Source organism: Galeopterus variegatus, unplaced genomic scaffold (genome assembly GCF_000696425.1).
Source record: "Galeopterus variegatus unplaced genomic scaffold, G_variegatus-3.0.2 Scaffold3192, whole genome shotgun sequence".
NCBI classification, from domain to species: Eukaryota; Metazoa; Chordata; class Mammalia; order Dermoptera; family Cynocephalidae; genus Galeopterus; species Galeopterus variegatus.
Window position 1 is genome coordinate 386,348 of NW_007729303.1, and position 18,545 is coordinate 404,892.

Sequence of the window (18,545 nt, forward strand, 5' to 3'; positions counted from 1 at the left end):
TTGCCGGTCCCGGTCCGGTACGGGTGCGACACTGAGGGTTGCGATCCGTTGCCGGTCACAAAAAAAGACAAAAAGGAAAAAAAAAAACAAGAGCTGTCAAAAGCCACAGCTGTGCCCTTCATATGCAGTTGCTTAGAGGCAGCAGGGAAGAAGAGGGCCTTGGTGGCCTCCAGGCCAGCAAGACAACTAACAGGATTTCCATGGACCCACATAGGAGCGAGGAGCCACAGACAATTAAAAAAAAGAGCCACTCAGATGCCAGTGAGTCATTGCAAGGGACCAGCACATCACCTGCCCCATGGGAAGTGTTTGGAATGCAGGGGGCAGGGGAGACTGGCCACTGGGGGAACACTGTGGCAAGGAAAGCTGATCCACCCTCCAGTCAGCACAGGATCACTCAGTTGAGACTGATCAGGAATGTAAAACCGCAGGGGGTGCAGTTTGCTGAAAAACCTCAGGCCCAGACCAGAGTTTCCACACAATCCAGGTGCACAAGAACTCACAAGACCCGGAAGTGCTTTCAGGGCCAACCATTAAAACCTGAGCTGCACAAAAAGCCTTCCCCAGGGAATCAGCAGCAAAGCAACAATTTAGCTCAACCACAGGGCGCAAGTGCTGGTCCCCACAGGAAGTTCCCCCATTTTAGAAGTAAGCAAAGGACAACAAATTAGTTCTGGTGCAGTTTAAGTGGTAGGAATAGCAAATAATCCAACACAGAACTAAAAGAAAAAACAAAATACCCACAGATCAGGGACGAACTCTAATATTAAGTAGTAAAAGTCTAACACCACCTATGATCACCTATAAAACTTAGAAGGACTGGAAGCCCCCTAGGCTCCCAAGCCAGGGAGCAGGGAGGGCCATAGACCTCAGCCACGTAACCCCCAACATTCGCAACCAGCCCAGCAATGACCACTGAGCCACAACAGGAAGTGCTCTGGGCTCCTGAGCCAGGGTGGTGGTGGGCCAATGGCCTCAGCCGTGCCCCCCTGACATCCGCAAGCCACCCAGTGATGACCACCAAGACACCGCTGGAACTCACCTGGTCTCCCCTGCTGAAATGAGGGGGGTGTTATGAACCTCGACCAAGCCCCGCTTCCTTCCTACTCTTCCCACCCTGTTTTCTTCCCCCTTCCCCTCCCCCTTCCCCCCAACTGATCCACAATAACATCTTAGAATGTAAAATAATAATATTAATAAATAAATTTTTTAAAAAAACAGAAAATGCTGAAGATCATCAACTTTTATTAAATATTACATTTTGTAGGTACCTCCTGATAAATTTTGTAGCTATCTCTTGGCCTACTCTTTACATGTGAAATCTTTATTCTCATGTTATTTGTTATTAATTATTATTATTAGTTATTGCCATCATAAAACAATTATGCTGCTACTGTACTGTCTTTGTGTAACTATTTCTTTTTGAATTTTATTTTTTACCTTTTTATGTTTATATATCTTTTCATATGAGAAGATCTATAGACCAAATCCAATTGGGACTACCTTGTTCATTCTCCTAGTCACTTTGTTTTTTTAATTACCTAACTATTAAGTGTTAGAATGCTGGTTATCTTATTATATATTTTCCTTATAAATTTTTGTAGCTTTTATTTTCATAAACCCTTAAATGCCCCAGTGAGACTGTCTATTATCAAGAAGACAGAGAATAACAAATGCTGGCGAGGATGCAGAGAAAGGGGATACTCCTACACTGTTGATGGGACAATAAATTGGTGCAGCCATAATGGAAAACTGAATGGAGATTCCTCAAACAACTACAGATAGAACTGCTGTACAATCCAGCAATCCCATGGCTGGGTATATGCCCAAAGGAATAGAAATCATCATGTCGAAGGGATACCTGTACTCCCATGTTTATTGCAGCCAGGAGTTGGAACCAACCTAAATGTCCGTTGTCAGATAACTGGATAAGGAAAATGTGATATATATACAAAATGGATACTACTCTGCCATAAAAAAGAATGAAATACTGCCATTCACACAATATGGATGAACTTGGAGAAAATTATGTTAAATGAAATAAGCCAGGGACAGGAAGAGAAATACCTCATGTCCTCACTTGTAAGTGGGAGCTAAAAAAATAAAAAATAAACAAATACATTAAAAAAGAAAGAAAGATACAACAATCACAATAATACATTGAACTTTGAAAAGACAAGAACAGAACTGAGGCTAACAGAGGTGGGAAAGGAGGAGGGAAAGGGGGAGTAAGGGAGGAATTAGTAAAGGGCTACGAAAATCAATTAGATTGTATAATGTTGAGTATGCTAATTATCATGATTTGAACATCACGTATTGCTCACAGGTATTGATATTCAATGCTGTGCCCCACAGATATGTACAATCAACTATAAACCAATAAAAAATAATGGAAAATCAATTAGATTGTATAATGTTGAGTATGCTAATTATCATGATTTGAACATCACGTATTGCTCACAGGTGTTGATATTCAATGCTGTGCCCCACAGATATGTACAATCAACTATAAACCAATAAAAAATAATAAATAAAAATAAAATAGGTTTACAGGGAAAATGCTAAACATGTAAAAGTAGAAGACAGATAGCTGAGAAAGTCAAAAGGAGAGGGGAGGGGAATGCAGGAGGACAGAAAACAAAGGATTCCTTTAACTATCTGTTTGCCTAAGAATTTTCCAAACCTTATGAATTTGCTCCTTGTTCCTGCCCTCTAGTGTCAAAAGATAAAATATCTCCGTTACCTACGACTAATTTTTTCACCTGTTCCTACCTTTATCCCACCACAAGAAAACTGCTTCATCATTAATACCCTTTCTTGATTGAATTACCAACCTCTCCCTTTTTACTGGCTTTCTTCAACACTATATATGCTCAAAATCCTTCCATCTTAAAAATACAAAACCTCTGCCTCTACCCTGCAACCTCTTCAAACTCATTAGTCAGAATGACCTTTCTAAAATAAAACCCAATTAATTTTACATTCATGCTAAAAATCCCTTAAGAATCCCTTCAAGAAATTTTTCAGTATCTTAAGATTTTATTCCTGACCAATAAATATTCCTTCACTGTACCATATTCTGTCATACAATTATCCAAGCTGTCTCTAATGACATTTTCCCATTTATTTCCCAGTTAACTGCAGAACTCTCTAGGATTCAGCACAAACAACGCTGCCTCAAATTTCCTGACCATACTCTGAGGCTGAGATACCAATCTTTTGCCAGTGTTTTCTCTTTATTCTCCAATGATCCCTTATGCATACTTGGTGTAATCTTTGATTTTTATTGTCTGTCACCCTCTATAGACTATAGGTAAACTGACAGTGAACACTAGCTTTTTCAGTTGTCTCAGCACCTTTCACAGTGTTCAACAAATGTCTGTTGAATGAATGAATGAATGATAGATCAGCAGCAAGGATACAGAGAAGATAATGCAGTAAACCAAGTTTGAAGCAATAAAGACTTAAAGTAAGATTCATATGAACATGATTATCATTGTTACGACAATTCTACAATATCTGAAGCAATTGTTTTACGGGGATTAAAAGGCAGTCAAAAGAATAGGTGGCTTATCTTCCTCTGGGCCCTGTTAAGTGCAGAGGTGAATCATCTCACTATACACCAAAGGACGAAGCAAAGAAAAGGCAGTGCTAGGGATATACTGCAAACAGATAGAGTCAGATCCTTGATTTAACCATACTAGTCCATCTCTGAACTTTTTCTGCTAGATGAGTCTAATTCTCTTTATTGTTTGACCCCTGCTCTTTTCAACTCAAACAAATTGAGTAAATTGTAAAATGGCCACAAATTCCCCCAATCCCTATATGCATACACCTTTGAGATGTGATTTAATCCCTCTTTCCAAGAAGAGGTATAAACTATTTCTCCCATTCTTGAATCTGGACTTGGCTATGTGACTTGCTTTGGCTAATGGGACATTAGCAAATATGACATAGCAAAGGCTTTAAAAGCGCTTGTGCATTAGGGCTTTCCCTCTCTTGATACTGGGAACCTTAAGACTACCAAGGAAAGAAGCCTGGGCTAGGCTCCTGAAGGATGAGATACCACATGGAAAGAGGCTCCAGCTCAGATAGTCAAGGCTCTAGACATGTGAGTCAGGCCATCCTAGAACATCCAGTCACAATTGAATCAGCCCCAAATCATAAGAACTACCTAAACAACACACAGAATCTTAAGAAATAAATGTTTGTTGTTTTAAGGCATTAAATTTTGGATGGTTTGTTACACTGTTTTATAGACTGAATGTGTCTCTCCAAAATTCATATGTTGAAGCCCTAACCCTTAGTGTGGCTCTATTTGGAGATGGGGCTTCTAAGGAAGAATTAAGGTTAAATGAGGCTATTTGAGTGGGACCCTTATCTAATAGGATTATTGTCCTCACAACAGAGCTCACTTGTGCGCTCTCTCTCTGCTATGTGAGAACACAGCAGGAAGGCCTGCAAAACCGGAAGAGAATCCCACCTGAAAGAGACCCTACCAGACCTTGATCTGGGTCTTCTAGCTTCAAGAACAATGAGAAATGAGAACACAGCAGGAAGGCCTGCAAAACCGGAAGAGAACACCACCTGAAAGAGACCCTACCAGACCTTGATCTGGGTCTTCTAGCTTCAAGAACAATGAGAAAATAAATTTCTGTTGGGTAAGCCATGCCGTCTGCAGTATTTTGTTATGGCAGCCTGAGCAGACTAACACACACAGCATAGCAAACTGACATAGAGCGTCTTAGCTCTAACTCTGCTGATTATTTTTAAAATGAGACCACTTAAAAACTACTACTTTTGGTAAATTGTTTAGGTTAATAACAGGTTGCCTTTTGTTTTGTTTTCATATCTCTTCATCTACTATTATTGGTTCATCAAAGTTCATTTCTGAAAAGTGTCTAAGATTAGACAGAGTAAAAATAGCTTCAGTTATCCATCAAAGTAGAATTTTGCTATGAGTACATGTTACTAGAGCATTGTATCCATTTTAATTGATTCAAGTATTTGAGCACCTATCATCTACTTGGAAATGAGTATAATAAAGATGAAAGAAAACATAGTACCAACTCTCAGCACTACTGAGGGAAGGAAAAAAACAGACAGTTTGCATACAGGCTACAGGCTTTCATAAGTTCTATCCACTTTAATGTAATCCACATCTTTATATTTTATACATAAATGCTCCTAAACCAACTTTCCAAATATCAAAGTCAGGCTTTCATTCATCAGTAGCCTAATAACATCAAGATAGAGTAGCATGGTGGTGCTGCCTGCCAGTCAATTGTTCAGTTTTGTCATATTTATCAATAGAGCAGTATCCGTGCCATTATTTAACTATTTTATTAGTTCATTAAATATTTACCTATTACCAAAAGTTTTAGATTATTTTGCTTTTATTTTTTTTAAATTCAGGAAAATGATAAAATCAAAAGGCTGATATCTGTGATAAAACAATCAAGAAAAGATGAAAATCATCAAATATACTGAAGGCAGGAGTCTTGGGCCAGCTGATTACTAAGTAAAAGACAAGGCATGTAACCATAAGCTATATTTAAAAGTCAAGTAGAGGTGATAAAAGAAGTGGAGAAATTTTTGGAATCATGAACTGCTGATTATAAAAAACAAATACAAGTGATGCAAATGCAAAAGAAGAGTCCTGCGTCCATAGAGCTCTTGATAAGATAGTGCTTATTATAGATTCCTTAATCACTTCAAGATGTTCAAAAGAGAATTTGAGATAAGAAATTACTTGTAAAAATTACAGTAGGCAAATCTATAGAGACAGAAAGTAGATTACTAGTTACCTACAACTAGGGTTTACAGGAATGAGGAATGACTGTTAATGGGCATTGCGTTTCTTTTGGGGGTGATGAAAATGTTCTAAAATTGACAGGTAATAGTCAAAACCACTAAATTGTACACTTTCGAATGGGTGAATTGTATGGTACATTAATTATATCTCAAAAAATGTATTACTGATAAAAGCTTTCACTTGAATGTTTCAACAGTTAAAAAGGAATTAATCTGTCAATATTTAGGGTTTAATGTATGCTTTTTTTGTTTTAAACAATTGTGTCCATTATTCGAAGATTTTTTTAAAAGTTAGAACACGCACATCATAGAAACTTTATAATTTTTCTACTCCCCTAAAATTAGAACACCTCTTCCTGAAACAAGTAAATCTATCATCCAACTTTTATACCCTCAACTTTCATGCAGATTTTCAGGAACACGTGGTAGCAGATAGTTCATACTATAACCCAAGTATGAAGAAAATGCTAAGGAAATACAGTGGTTGGAACTAATTATCCTTACATAGTTTACTATTACCTCTTTAGAAGACTTTCCTGTCAATCTGCAACTTACCTTCATCATGACATTTAGTGCATATTTTTGATCTTCCCTCTTTGCTGCAGCTTTTGCTTCCATAGCTTCTTTTGCTTTCTCTTGTGCTTGTAAAATAGATTTTTCTCTTATTTTTTGCATCATCTCTTTGTCAACTAAAACGTAAAGAATATTACTATATTAGGATTATAATTAATTTGTTTTACTTAGGAGAAAACAATTTAACTCGCTGATCTCGGATGAGATTTCTTTTGATCCAACTTCACAAAAAAGAATGAAAACATTCAATATCAAACTGGCCAAGAGGACCAGCTGGGGGCCTGAGACATGGAGCCAGGGGAAGCCGAACCCAGCCATAACTAGGCAAGCTGCCGCCACCGCCTCAGGCCCCGCCAGAGTCCTAAGGCACAGATCTCAGTGAAGCTGGAACCCAGCCACAACCAGGTAAAGAGTACACCAAAAACACCATTTCCACGCAGGAAGCCCACCATAGCCACCCCAATTGCCATGATTGCCACAAAAGCAGCTAGTCTCTATAGCTGTAGTCACAGCCACCATGCAGATGGCACGCCAGACTCTGAACTGCACTGACACAAGGAGAGGCACCAGTGGCAACCAAAACAAAAAAAAAAAAAAAAAGAAAAAGAACAGGTCTTCTCTCTCCACAAAGCACACTCATGAGTAACAGAAGAAGCATCTGATTTACAATAATAGGGAAGGACTTGGTCACACCTGCCTCAGCACTGGACAGATCATCTAGACAACGAACAAACAGAGCAACAGTTAATCTATCAGATGGAGAGAACAAATCTATGGTTATTAGACAGGGGAGGAGAGAGATTGGATAAGGGGCATAAAGAATAAGTATGATTAGTAACAATGAATATGCTAATTTTTTAAAAAAGCATGCAAGAAATACCTGTTCTCTCTTTCTGCAGATTAAATATTTTCTGCTTGTTCAAATCTTAAAAAAAAAAAAAAAAACTGGCCAAGAAGGTAATATTAAAAGGTAAGCAATTAACCATAATAAGAATGAATTACTACAGAATGAGGTGAGGAGGGGAACGAATGGGGGAGGGACACAAGAGGGGTAAGGAATGAGAGAGAAGGGGGAATGAGAGGGAGAGGGAGGACGTGCGGTGGGGGGGTGGCAGGAGAACACATTTGTCCTCTTCCCTCTCTATTGAGAACTAAGGCTATTTGCTTATCAGCCTGATCACAATAAATCATCACTATGGGGTCTCCTGGAAGAGCAGATGGGTTGAGATCACCTGAAATGATAAATCACCTTTGCAAACATAAAGTGGTAATTTATACATATGAAGAGTAAGTACAGGACCAGCCCTAAGAAAAGTTATAAAGTAACATGACACATTATATATAGAACTTTACCATTCACAATTATTTTTATATTCAGTGTGACTCAATATTTTATAAACCACAGGCTGTGATCCATTAGTAAATAAATTATCTTAGGGAAGGAAGGACCAAGCCTTGAGGGAAGGGAGCAAGCCCTGAGAGAAGGGATCTAGCCTTTGAGGAGAAAAAATGAGGAGAGAGAAGAAAAGCTAGGGGTGGGGGTGGGGAAGGTGGAAGTGGGAGAATGAATTGAAGGACGGAGGGATGAATCAGGCCCTGGGTATGTGTTCTTAACTTTTTTTGTGCAGCAGACCCATAGGCAGAGTAGTAAAGACAATGGACTCCTCCATAATGTCTTAAAATATATGAAATAAAATACACAGGCTTACAAAGAAACTCAGTTATACTAAAATGCTTCTAAGATTAAAAAAAATAAATTCATAATACACTAATATGTGCTTCTTTATTAATGTATTAAATAATATTTGCAACAAGTCTAATAAATACTATAATTTCCAAGTAATGATGAGTATAAAAGAGGTATCTATGATACGAACATCTTTGTGATTTTTGTTGATACTACTTGCTATGGTCCGAATGTTTGTTTCCCTCGAAATTCATGTTAAAATCCTAACCCCCAGTGTGATAGTATTTAGAGGTGGGGCCTTTTGGGAGGTAAATCCTTATAAAGGAGGCCCCAGAGAGTTGCTTTACCCTTTCAACCATGTGAGGACACAGTGAAGAGTTGCCATCTATGAGAAAATGGGCTCTCACAAGACACCAAATCAGCCAGTGCCTTGATCTTGTACTCCCATCCTACTCAACTGTAAGAAAAGAATTTCTGTTGTTTATAAGCTCCCCAGTTTATGTATTTTGTTACAGCAGCCCTAACAGATGAAGACACTACTGATGTTTGTTGCCTACATTTATAATTGAAAGGGATGTTACATTTCAGTTACAGGTAAGTAAAAAGTATGCAATTTTTATTCATCTAAGATTTTGGCTGGGAATTAGGACTGGAATTAGGTCTGAAGCCTCCCTCCAACTCTCCCCATGTTTAGAAATAGAGAGGCAGACAGACCAGCTTCAGGGGCAGAGATAATTAAAAGAACATCAACTTTCCAAATGAAGTGCCCCACATCTAAAAGAAATGAAGAGTGTATCAGGAAGGAACTTCAGGAAAAAATGGGGCAAATATGTTTTGAATAATGAGGCAGACAGGCTTGGAGTACAGACTGGAGCTCCACAATACTTTAAGTGAAAAAAAGATTATTAAATAAGTTATCTCGCTGAATTGCAAGTGAAACTGAGTTTAATTTCTAAAGGAATCTCAAACCAGGTTTCTGAAGTTGAAACAATAGTCATCAATTGTTATATAAGTCAATTTTAAGACTGTTTTGATTAGTATAAATCAGAGTTTGGCAAACTATGGTCCACAGACCAAATCCGATCTGCTGCCTGTTTTCCCACAGCCAATAAGCTATAAATATTTTTTACATTTTTAAAATATCAATTTTAAAAATTTTTACATTTTAAAAATTTGCAAATTTTAAAATTTATAAATTTTTCTAAATTTTACATTTTTTAAAAAATCAAAAGACTGTTTTGTAACATAAAAATTAGATGAAATTTTTTTACATTTTAAAAATTTGCAAATTTTAAAATTTATAAATTTTTTTTAAATTTTACATTTTTTAAAAAATCAAAAGACTGTTTTGTAACATAAAAATTAGATGAAATTCAAATTTCAGTGTCCCTAAAATACATATCATTTATGGCTGCTTTTGTGCTACAATCGCAGAGCTAAGTAAATGTGATAGAGACCATATGGCTTGCAAAGTCTAAAATACAATATGGTCCTTTACACAAACAGTTTTCCAATCTTTGGTTCAAATGGTCAAAATTTGGAATGGTTGACTGTGGAAGAGGAGAATCAAGTAGATTTTCAGTGAAAGCAGATGTGTAAAACAGAAAGATCACGATTAGGAAAGAAAATCCCCTTCCCACTTCTGGATAAGGTATTCACCAGGTTAAGAAGGAAATCTGACATAAAAGAAAGTACTCCATTTCAGAAAATATGTTGTGGGAAAAGCAACAGGTTTTCAGATACAATTCTTCTCTATATCCTAAAAAGACGGTGGACAAAACACTTCCTGGGAAAATCTGTTGCCCACCAGGGAAGAGAGACGTGCACACAAACATCTAAGTCAGTGGTTTCAAATCTAATCAGTCATCAGAATCACCTGGGGAGTTCCCCTGCACCCCCCCTCCTTCCTGTCTATTTTAAAATAAATCATTATAATAGTAGGTAATGGTTCTGATCCTGATCAACTTCAAAATTGAGATTATCCACAAGAGTTGAAATAAATAAAAGTGTTCACAATTCATCTTAGGTAAGAAGTCAGAACACTCTAGGTGTGTTTCCATGACATTCCCAGGCGCTATCACAGACTTACTGAGTCACAAAGGAAGGCAGGGGTGGAAGACCAAGAATCCGGTTGTTAAAAACTCCTTCGGGCCACAAAAAATGATTACATTGTGTAATGATAAATAATAAGAATAAAAAATAATTAATTAATTAATTAAAAACCAAAAAAACTCCCTCCTTAGATAGTCTGGGACTCGCTAAAGAAATAAAGTAACCTGGCTATGGTAACCTACCTTAACCAGTATTCTCTGAGCTAAATACCAGATCTTACAAAAAAAAAATTCTTCCTCAGTGCTGGTCCTGGGGATCAAAAATTTAAATTCCTCTGCAAAATACCAAGAAAGCCTTAATATAAAAAATGATTTCAATCCCTTCCATTCTCAATAGTCCACACTCAAGTCTTAATGCCAGAGGTCTAAGAGAAATTCCAGGCAGTAGATACAAAGTACTAGAAAACATGACAACTAGAAGAGGAAGGAGAATGGAGCTAAAGCAGTAGAGGACAATTATTGACCCACTGTTGGACAGTGTTGGACAGTGAACAGGACTGACTCCATCTTTGATCCCACCTGCCATGCTGATGCCCGCTTGAACTCTCTCCTTTGTTTCACTGGCTAGTTATGTAGTAACCTTTGGGCAGGTGTAAACAGGAGCATAGTTTTAAGAGAGTAGACGACTTATGCAGCAAGTGGGGTCAGGAAATCTGCACCATAGCATCACACAAGACCTCTGCTTCATAGATCATAGGACAACTGGTAAGTGATGTTATCAACTTATTTTTCTTACGCTGTTTCTTTGACATTATTTTTGGTAACACTGCTTTTGCTACATAAGCTTTGTCTGAAGCTAGAAAGCTAGAGCCCTCATCTGCTGTAGACATCTGATTCTTCACCATGTGCGACCTCCCCTTATGTAAGTTACCCTTTAATAAAACTCTTTGTAAACTGTATAAAATCGCCTGCTTCAGTTTTTTGGTTTCAAAGTTCCTGCTCAATTCATAGGATATTATACCTTAACTCCCTCCTTGTACACCCACAAAGCTGATCTTGGCAGCAGAACAGAGTACTGATTAAGAGTATAGAGAACTAGCTGTGATCTCAATTTTGGCTGCACATTATAATCCCTGGAAAGCCTTTTTAAAACTACCAACAGCTGGGTCCCATTCCCAGAAACTGATTTGATTGGTCTAAGGTGAGTTTCGGGCATCTGTATTATTTTTAAATTCCATAGGTAATTCAAATATGTAGGTAGAGTTGAGAACCACTGCTTTAGAGTGAAACTGCTAAAGCCCCAATTCCAGTCAGCCAGTTACTAGCTATGACCTTTACCAGTTACTCAACCCTTCTGTGCATCAATACCTCACCTGTAAAAAAGGGTAATAATACCTAAGTGATAAGTTGTTTAGAAGATTAACAGATATTTTAATGCCTAATACAAAGTAAGTTCTCAAAAAAGAAATAAAGGGGAGGGCTTAACTCTTAACATACTGCACACATTTTCTGCTTAATGTGCTTTAACTTTGAGTAATTCAATCTTGAAGCTTATTTTAGCAGCAGCTGCACCACTATATCATTTAAAACAGGTTGATATGCCTATTTTTTTTTTTTCCTTTTTTTCATATTGCTTTTGGCATTTGACCCCTTTTTTTCTATTCCTACTTTTTTTTTGGTCTTTTTTCATGACCGGTAAGGGGATCGCAACCCTTGGTGTGGTGTCACCCACAACGCGCTCAGCCAGTGAGCGCACCGGCCATTCCTATATAGGATCCGAACCCGCGGCGGGAGCGTCGCTGCGCTCCCAGCACCACACTCTCCCGAGTGCACCACGGGCTCGGCCCTTCTATTCCTACTTTTACCATATTGTTTCAAACTCTCATGTGTCTTCAACAGTCAGGGTTTATGCATTCCTTTCAGATAAAATTTTAAAGTCTAAATCTCCCACTATATAAAAATATTCGTACAAGTGAGACTATGTATGTATGGGAGACAATAATAAAAGGGATACTTTGTGCTGTCTGGGGGTTTCAGGAAAATCCGTTATCAATCACTTTGCTAAGCACATACATACCTGCAGTGAAATTGTTCTTCTGACTACCATAATCTTACTAAACTTCTATACTCTTTAAATGATACCTTAACAAGAACTTGACAAGTTTTATTACTGAATCATTAAATCAGCTGATACCAATTTAAAACATCATTAATTTTTTAGACATTCTTTCATGACTTATGTATTTATCTAAACAGTGTTTCATAAACCTTGAAATTAATTCAAGCTTAAAGTCTTAAACTGTACTTCTTATTAGATTTAAAAAACAAAAAGTTCTAGTCTAACCCATGGATAAATAGAGCTAAAGATTAGCAAGGCATACGAGGAAGCCCTGGATAAAAGTAATCTCTGACTCGATGATATCTGTCTACAGATGAGACGTCACCTGTACGGGATTCACTTTTTAAAATTAGGACGTCATCTGCAAGGACGCGCCTGTCGCTCGTGCCCAAGCGGAGGCCAAGCGGCGCTCTCGCAAAAGCTTCAGACCACACTCCCGGGGGACCGGTAGGCACGACTCGCGTTCCTACCTTCAGATAGTTTTCTGTGCAGAATACGTCCGCGTCTCTGACGCAGACACCTCGGAGGGGCAGAGAGACAAAGACCGCAGTCTTCGTCTGCTGCCAGCTGTAATCGCTGATCTGGAGGGGCATCCCGACAGCGGCTCCAGAGGTCGGCGGTTCTGGTGACTACCGGCGGCCGCTTGGTTGCTAAGCAAGCTGGGGTTACTACGCGCCAGTTCTTCCGGGTCGGGTCACGCCTCGGACACCCACCCCTTCCCTAATCCCAGCGTGCCCCGGGCGCGCCCGGCCTAGCTCGCCGGTGGGCTTGTGGCCACGTGGTCTCCTGCGCAGGGGAGTTAGGTTTCTTCTTGGGTGTTTTCTTCCTCACGGTGTGAGCGAATGTCTGAAGAAGTCGGTCCACAGCTTTTGCTTAAAGAAAAGAGCTTTAAGCCTGAGAATGCAAAGAACGGATGTGGGCTTATGGTGCAGGAAAGTGTAACCCATGAGGAACAGGTGCGACTCCCTTGCGCCATTGGAGCCCCAGACTTCTGTTTGTGTTATTTGAGGCTATTAAGAGTTACCACCACTTGATGTACCTATTTAGGAAATTTCTTGATCGTATACACATACTGGAAGATTGTCTGCACTATTATAGTCGTCCAAATCCCACCAACTGGAAGGCCACCAAAAGCACCCAGGTAGAGTTGCTCCCAGGTTTGAAAACTGGGGAAAAAGGACACTTTGACTCGCTTGACAAATGCTCTGCCACAACTCGATAGCAGGGTAAATTGGATTTACACTGATACATTTTACAGTTGCTTAAGAAGACTCTGAACTTTAGTGCTGCAAAGAAACAAGTAGTCCCTTCCTACATTTTGAAGGAATGTGAGATACATATACTTAAACCCATTGTCACATAGGTTACTAGCAGAACCATGACTGAAATCCTGATCTCTTCCCTCCTGTTGCAATGTTCTTTCCCCAGGCTGCTTTCTGTAGACCTGTTTTGTAAGTTACTGGGATATGATGCTAACATGGTGAATTTATACGATAATTAAGCACCTGCACGTTACTTACCACCTAAAGATTTGGATTTTAAACTGTTTACTTTGGGGGGCCATTAACACAAATTTCAAAGCCCTTGAGAAATTACTTGAGGAAAGTTTAGGAGCAGCAAACTTGGGGGGAAAATCATCTTTTCCCCCAAACACGACAACCCTCACTACCTTAACCAATTTTAGCAGTTCACCATCTCAAGCTTCCAGTAACTTTGAATACTGGTGTAACAGCCTGAACAGAAGTGACTCCATTTTGTTAAGACTTTGACTTTAAAAACGTGTTCTCTTCTATAACCCAAACCACATAGCCTGCAGCTAAGTGCCAGAACGCAATGACTCTTGCTCTCACGTTGTACACAAATTATTAGAAGGAAAATTATNTTTTTACATTTTAAAAATTTGCAAATTTTAAAATTTATAAATTTTTTTTAAATTTTACATTTTTTAAAAAATCAAAAGACTGTTTTGTAACATAAAAATTAGATGAAATTCAAATTTCAGTGTCCCTAAAATACATATCATTTATGGCTGCTTTTGTGCTACAATCGCAGAGCTAAGTAAATGTGATAGAGACCATATGGCTTGCAAAGTCTAAAATACAATATGGTCCTTTACACAAACAGTTTTCCAATCTTTGGTTCAAATGGTCAAAATTTGGAATGGTTGACTGTGGAAGAGGAGAATCAAGTAGATTTTCAGTGAAAGCAGATGTGTAAAACAGAAAGATCACGATTAGGAAAGAAAATCCCCTTCCCACTTCTGGATAAGGTATTCACCAGGTTAAGAAGGAAATCTGACATAAAAGAAAGTACTCCATTTCAGAAAATATGTTGTGGGAAAAGCAACAGGTTTTCAGATACAATTCTTCTCTATATCCTAAAAAGACGGTGGACAAAACACTTCCTGGGAAAATCTGTTGCCCACCAGGGAAGAGAGACGTGCACACAAACATCTAAGTCAGTGGTTTCAAATCTAATCAGTCATCAGAATCACCTGGGGAGTTCCCCTGCACCCCCCCTCCTTCCTGTCTATTTTAAAATAAATCATTATAATAGTAGGTAATGGTTCTGATCCTGATCAACTTCAAAATTGAGATTATCCACAAGAGTTGAAATAAATAAAAGTGTTCACAATTCATCTTAGGTAAGAAGTCAGAACACTCTAGGTGTGTTTCCATGACATTCCCAGGCGCTATCACAGACTTACTGAGTCACAAAGGAAGGCAGGGGTGGAAGACCAAGAATCCGGTTGTTAAAAACTCCTTCGGGCCACAAAAAATGATTACATTGTGTAATGATAAATAATAAGAATAAAAAATAATTAATTAATTAATTAAAAACCAAAAAAACTCCCTCCTTAGATAGTCTGGGACTCGCTAAAGAAATAAAGTAACCTGGCTATGGTAACCTACCTTAACCAGTATTCTCTGAGCTAAATACCAGATCTTACAAAAAAAAAATTCTTCCTCAGTGCTGGTCCTGGGGATCAAAAATTTAAATTCCTCTGCAAAATACCAAGAAAGCCTTAATATAAAAAATGATTTCAATCCCTTCCATTCTCAATAGTCCACACTCAAGTCTTAATGCCAGAGGTCTAAGAGAAATTCCAGGCAGTAGATACAAAGTACTAGAAAACATGACAACTAGAAGAGGAAGGAGAATGGAGCTAAAGCAGTAGAGGACAATTATTGACCCACTGTTGGACAGTGTTGGACAGTGAACAGGACTGACTCCATCTTTGATCCCACCTGCCATGCTGATGCCCGCTTGAACTCTCTCCTTTGTTTCACTGGCTAGTTATGTAGTAACCTTTGGGCAGGTGTAAACAGGAGCATAGTTTTAAGAGAGTAGACGACTTATGCAGCAAGTGGGGTCAGGAAATCTGCACCATAGCATCACACAAGACCTCTGCTTCATAGATCATAGGACAACTGGTAAGTGATGTTATCAACTTATTTTTCTTACGCTGTTTCTTTGACATTATTTTTGGTAACACTGCTTTTGCTACATAAGCTTTGTCTGAAGCTAGAAAGCTAGAGCCCTCATCTGCTGTAGACATCTGATTCTTCACCATGTGCGACCTCCCCTTATGTAAGTTACCCTTTAATAAAACTCTTTGTAAACTGTATAAAATCGCCTGCTTCAGTTTTTTGGTTTCAAAGTTCCTGCTCAATTCATAGGATATTATACCTTAACTCCCTCCTTGTACACCCACAAAGCTGATCTTGGCAGCAGAACAGAGTACTGATTAAGAGTATAGAGAACTAGCTGTGATCTCAATTTTGGCTGCACATTATAATCCCTGGAAAGCCTTTTTAAAACTACCAACAGCTGGGTCCCATTCCCAGAAACTGATTTGATTGGTCTAAGGTGAGTTTCGGGCATCTGTATTATTTTTAAATTCCATAGGTAATTCAAATATGTAGGTAGAGTTGAGAACCACTGCTTTAGAGTGAAACTGCTAAAGCCCCAATTCCAGTCAGCCAGTTACTAGCTATGACCTTTACCAGTTACTCAACCCTTCTGTGCATCAATACCTCACCTGTAAAAAAGGGTAATAATACCTAAGTGATAAGTTGTTTAGAAGATTAACAGATATTTTAATGCCTAATACAAAGTAAGTTCTCAAAAAAGAAATAAAGGGGAGGGCTTAACTCTTAACATACTGCACACATTTTCTGCTTAATGTGCTTTAACTTTGAGTAATTCAATCTTGAAGCTTATTTTAGCAGCAGCTGCACCACTATATCATTTAAAACAGGTTGATATGCCTATTTTTTTTTTTCCTACGAGAGCAATTGAAGGAGTTCAGGACATACCACCCCAAAATATGCTGCTTTGGTATATTGATTATTTTGAGCTTAAAGGACTTGAAAAACAGCAAATGCAGAGAGAGGCTTTCTTTGAATTTTTATCTGCCTAAAAACAGATTCTCCAAAAGGAATTCAATTGCCACAAATCCCCCTGTGGAGTTTCATCAACCAGAGAATACTGACTCTTATCACAGGACAGGACACTAAAAGTTGACTTGGATACCTGGACAACTTGGTTACAAATTGTAATATTTCCCATCTATTCTTCTAAGGACCCATTCATCTTTGCTAAAAATCATTTACTGTCCTAAATGGCCTACACATCCCCTCCTCCCCTATAAGCTCTCAAATCTCACCATGGGTATTCACTTTTTTTTTTTCTTGTGATGCTCCCAAGCAAATAATATTTTAAAAAAAATAATAAACTTGTATACCTTCTCTCCTGTTAATCTGACTGTTATTAGTTTATTTCATAGACCCAGCTACCGAATCTAGGAAAGTAAAGAGAACGTCTTTCTTCCCTTTACACAATACAGATGTTTCAAATTAAAAGAAAAAAAAAAAAAGGTATAAAACGGAAAAAACACAACCAGATGAACATCTTTTAATAAAGAACTTACCCCCTGACACAGATAGGGTCTCCCACATTGTCGCTTCTTTTTTATACAGGGTGAAGACGATAGTGTCGTTCCCAATCTTCGCTTTGCTGCTCGCATCGTCTATGGGAGCATAGAGAAATACCTCAAATAAAAATGGAGGAAAGTTGACCTATTCAGAAGGGAGAAAACGGAAGTTGTTAGTTACACAAATTAAAGATACTGCCATTAAGAAATACGTGATGAAGGCCAAAATAATTTTCTTAAAGTACCACTAAATTTATTCCAGGTAGCTAAAGATTAGCAAGGCATACGAGGAAGCCCTGGATAAAAGTAATCTCTGACTCGATGATATCTGTCTACAGATGAGACGTCACCTGTACGGGATTCACTTTTTAAAATTAGGACGTCATCTGCAAGGACGCGCCTGTCGCTCGTGCCCAAGCGGAGGCCAAGCGGCGCTCTCGCAAAAGCTTCAGACCACACTCCCGGGGGACCGGTAGGCACGACTCGCGTTCCTACCTTCAGATAGTTTTCTGTGCAGAATACGTCCGCGTCTCTGACGCAGACACCTCGGAGGGGCAGAGAGACAAAGACCGCAGTCTTCGTCTGCTGCCAGCTGTAATCGCTGATCTGGAGGGGCATCCCGACAGCGGCTCCAGAGGTCGGCGGTTCTGGTGACTACCGGCGGCCGCTTGGTTGCTAAGCAAGCTGGGGTTACTACGCGCCAGTTCTTCCGGGTCGGGTCACGCCTCGGACACCCACCCCCTTCCCTAATCCCAGCGTGCCCCGGGCGCGCCCGGCCTAGCTCGCCGGTGGGCTTGTGGCCACGTGGTCTCCTGCGCAGGGGAGTTAGGTTTCTTCTTGGGTGTTTTCTTCCTCACGGTGTGAGCGAATGTCTGAAGAAGTCGGTCCACAGCTTTTGCTTAAAGAAAAGAGCTTTAAGCCTGAGAATGCGAAGAACGGATGTGGGCTTATGGTGCAGGAAAGTGTAACCCATGAGGAACAGGCACGACGCCCTTGCGCCATTGGAGCCCCAGACTTCTGTTTGTTTGTGTTATTTGAGGCTACTAAGAGTTACCACCACTTGATGTACCTATTTAGGAAATTTCTTGATCGTATACACATACTGGAAGATTGTCTGCACTATTATAGTCATCCAAATCCCACCAACTGGAAGGCCACCAAAAGCACCCAGGTAGAGTTGCTCCCAGGTTTGAAAACTGGGGAAAAAGGACACTTTGACTCACTTGACAAATGTTCTGCCACAACTCCATACCAGGGTAAATTGGATTTACACTGATACATTTTACAGTTGCTTAAGAAGACTTTGAACTTTAGTGCTGCAAAGAAACAAGTAGTCCCTTCCTACATTTTGAAGGAATGTGAGAT

The 18,545-nt window shown here is 39.1% G+C and overlaps 1 protein-coding gene across 1 annotated transcript in view; it reads right to left on the reverse strand.

Moving 5' to 3' along the window:
- The window catches only part of DYX1C1 (dyslexia susceptibility 1 candidate 1), a 69,072-nt gene extending 51,242 nt beyond the window's left edge, over window positions 1–17,830 (reverse strand). Inside the window, exons 1-3 of the mRNA XM_008584270.1 lie at window positions 17,676–17,830; window positions 17,178–17,325; window positions 6,370–6,503 (exon numbers count right to left, since the gene is read on the reverse strand). Coding sequence (XP_008582492.1) covers window positions 6,370–6,503; window positions 17,178–17,325; window positions 17,676–17,798 — 405 coding nt within the window. The 5' untranslated portion in view covers window positions 17,799–17,830. The remainder of the gene's footprint in view (window positions 1–6,369; window positions 6,504–17,177; window positions 17,326–17,675) is intronic.
- Between the last annotated feature and the right edge of the window lie 715 nt (window positions 17,831–18,545).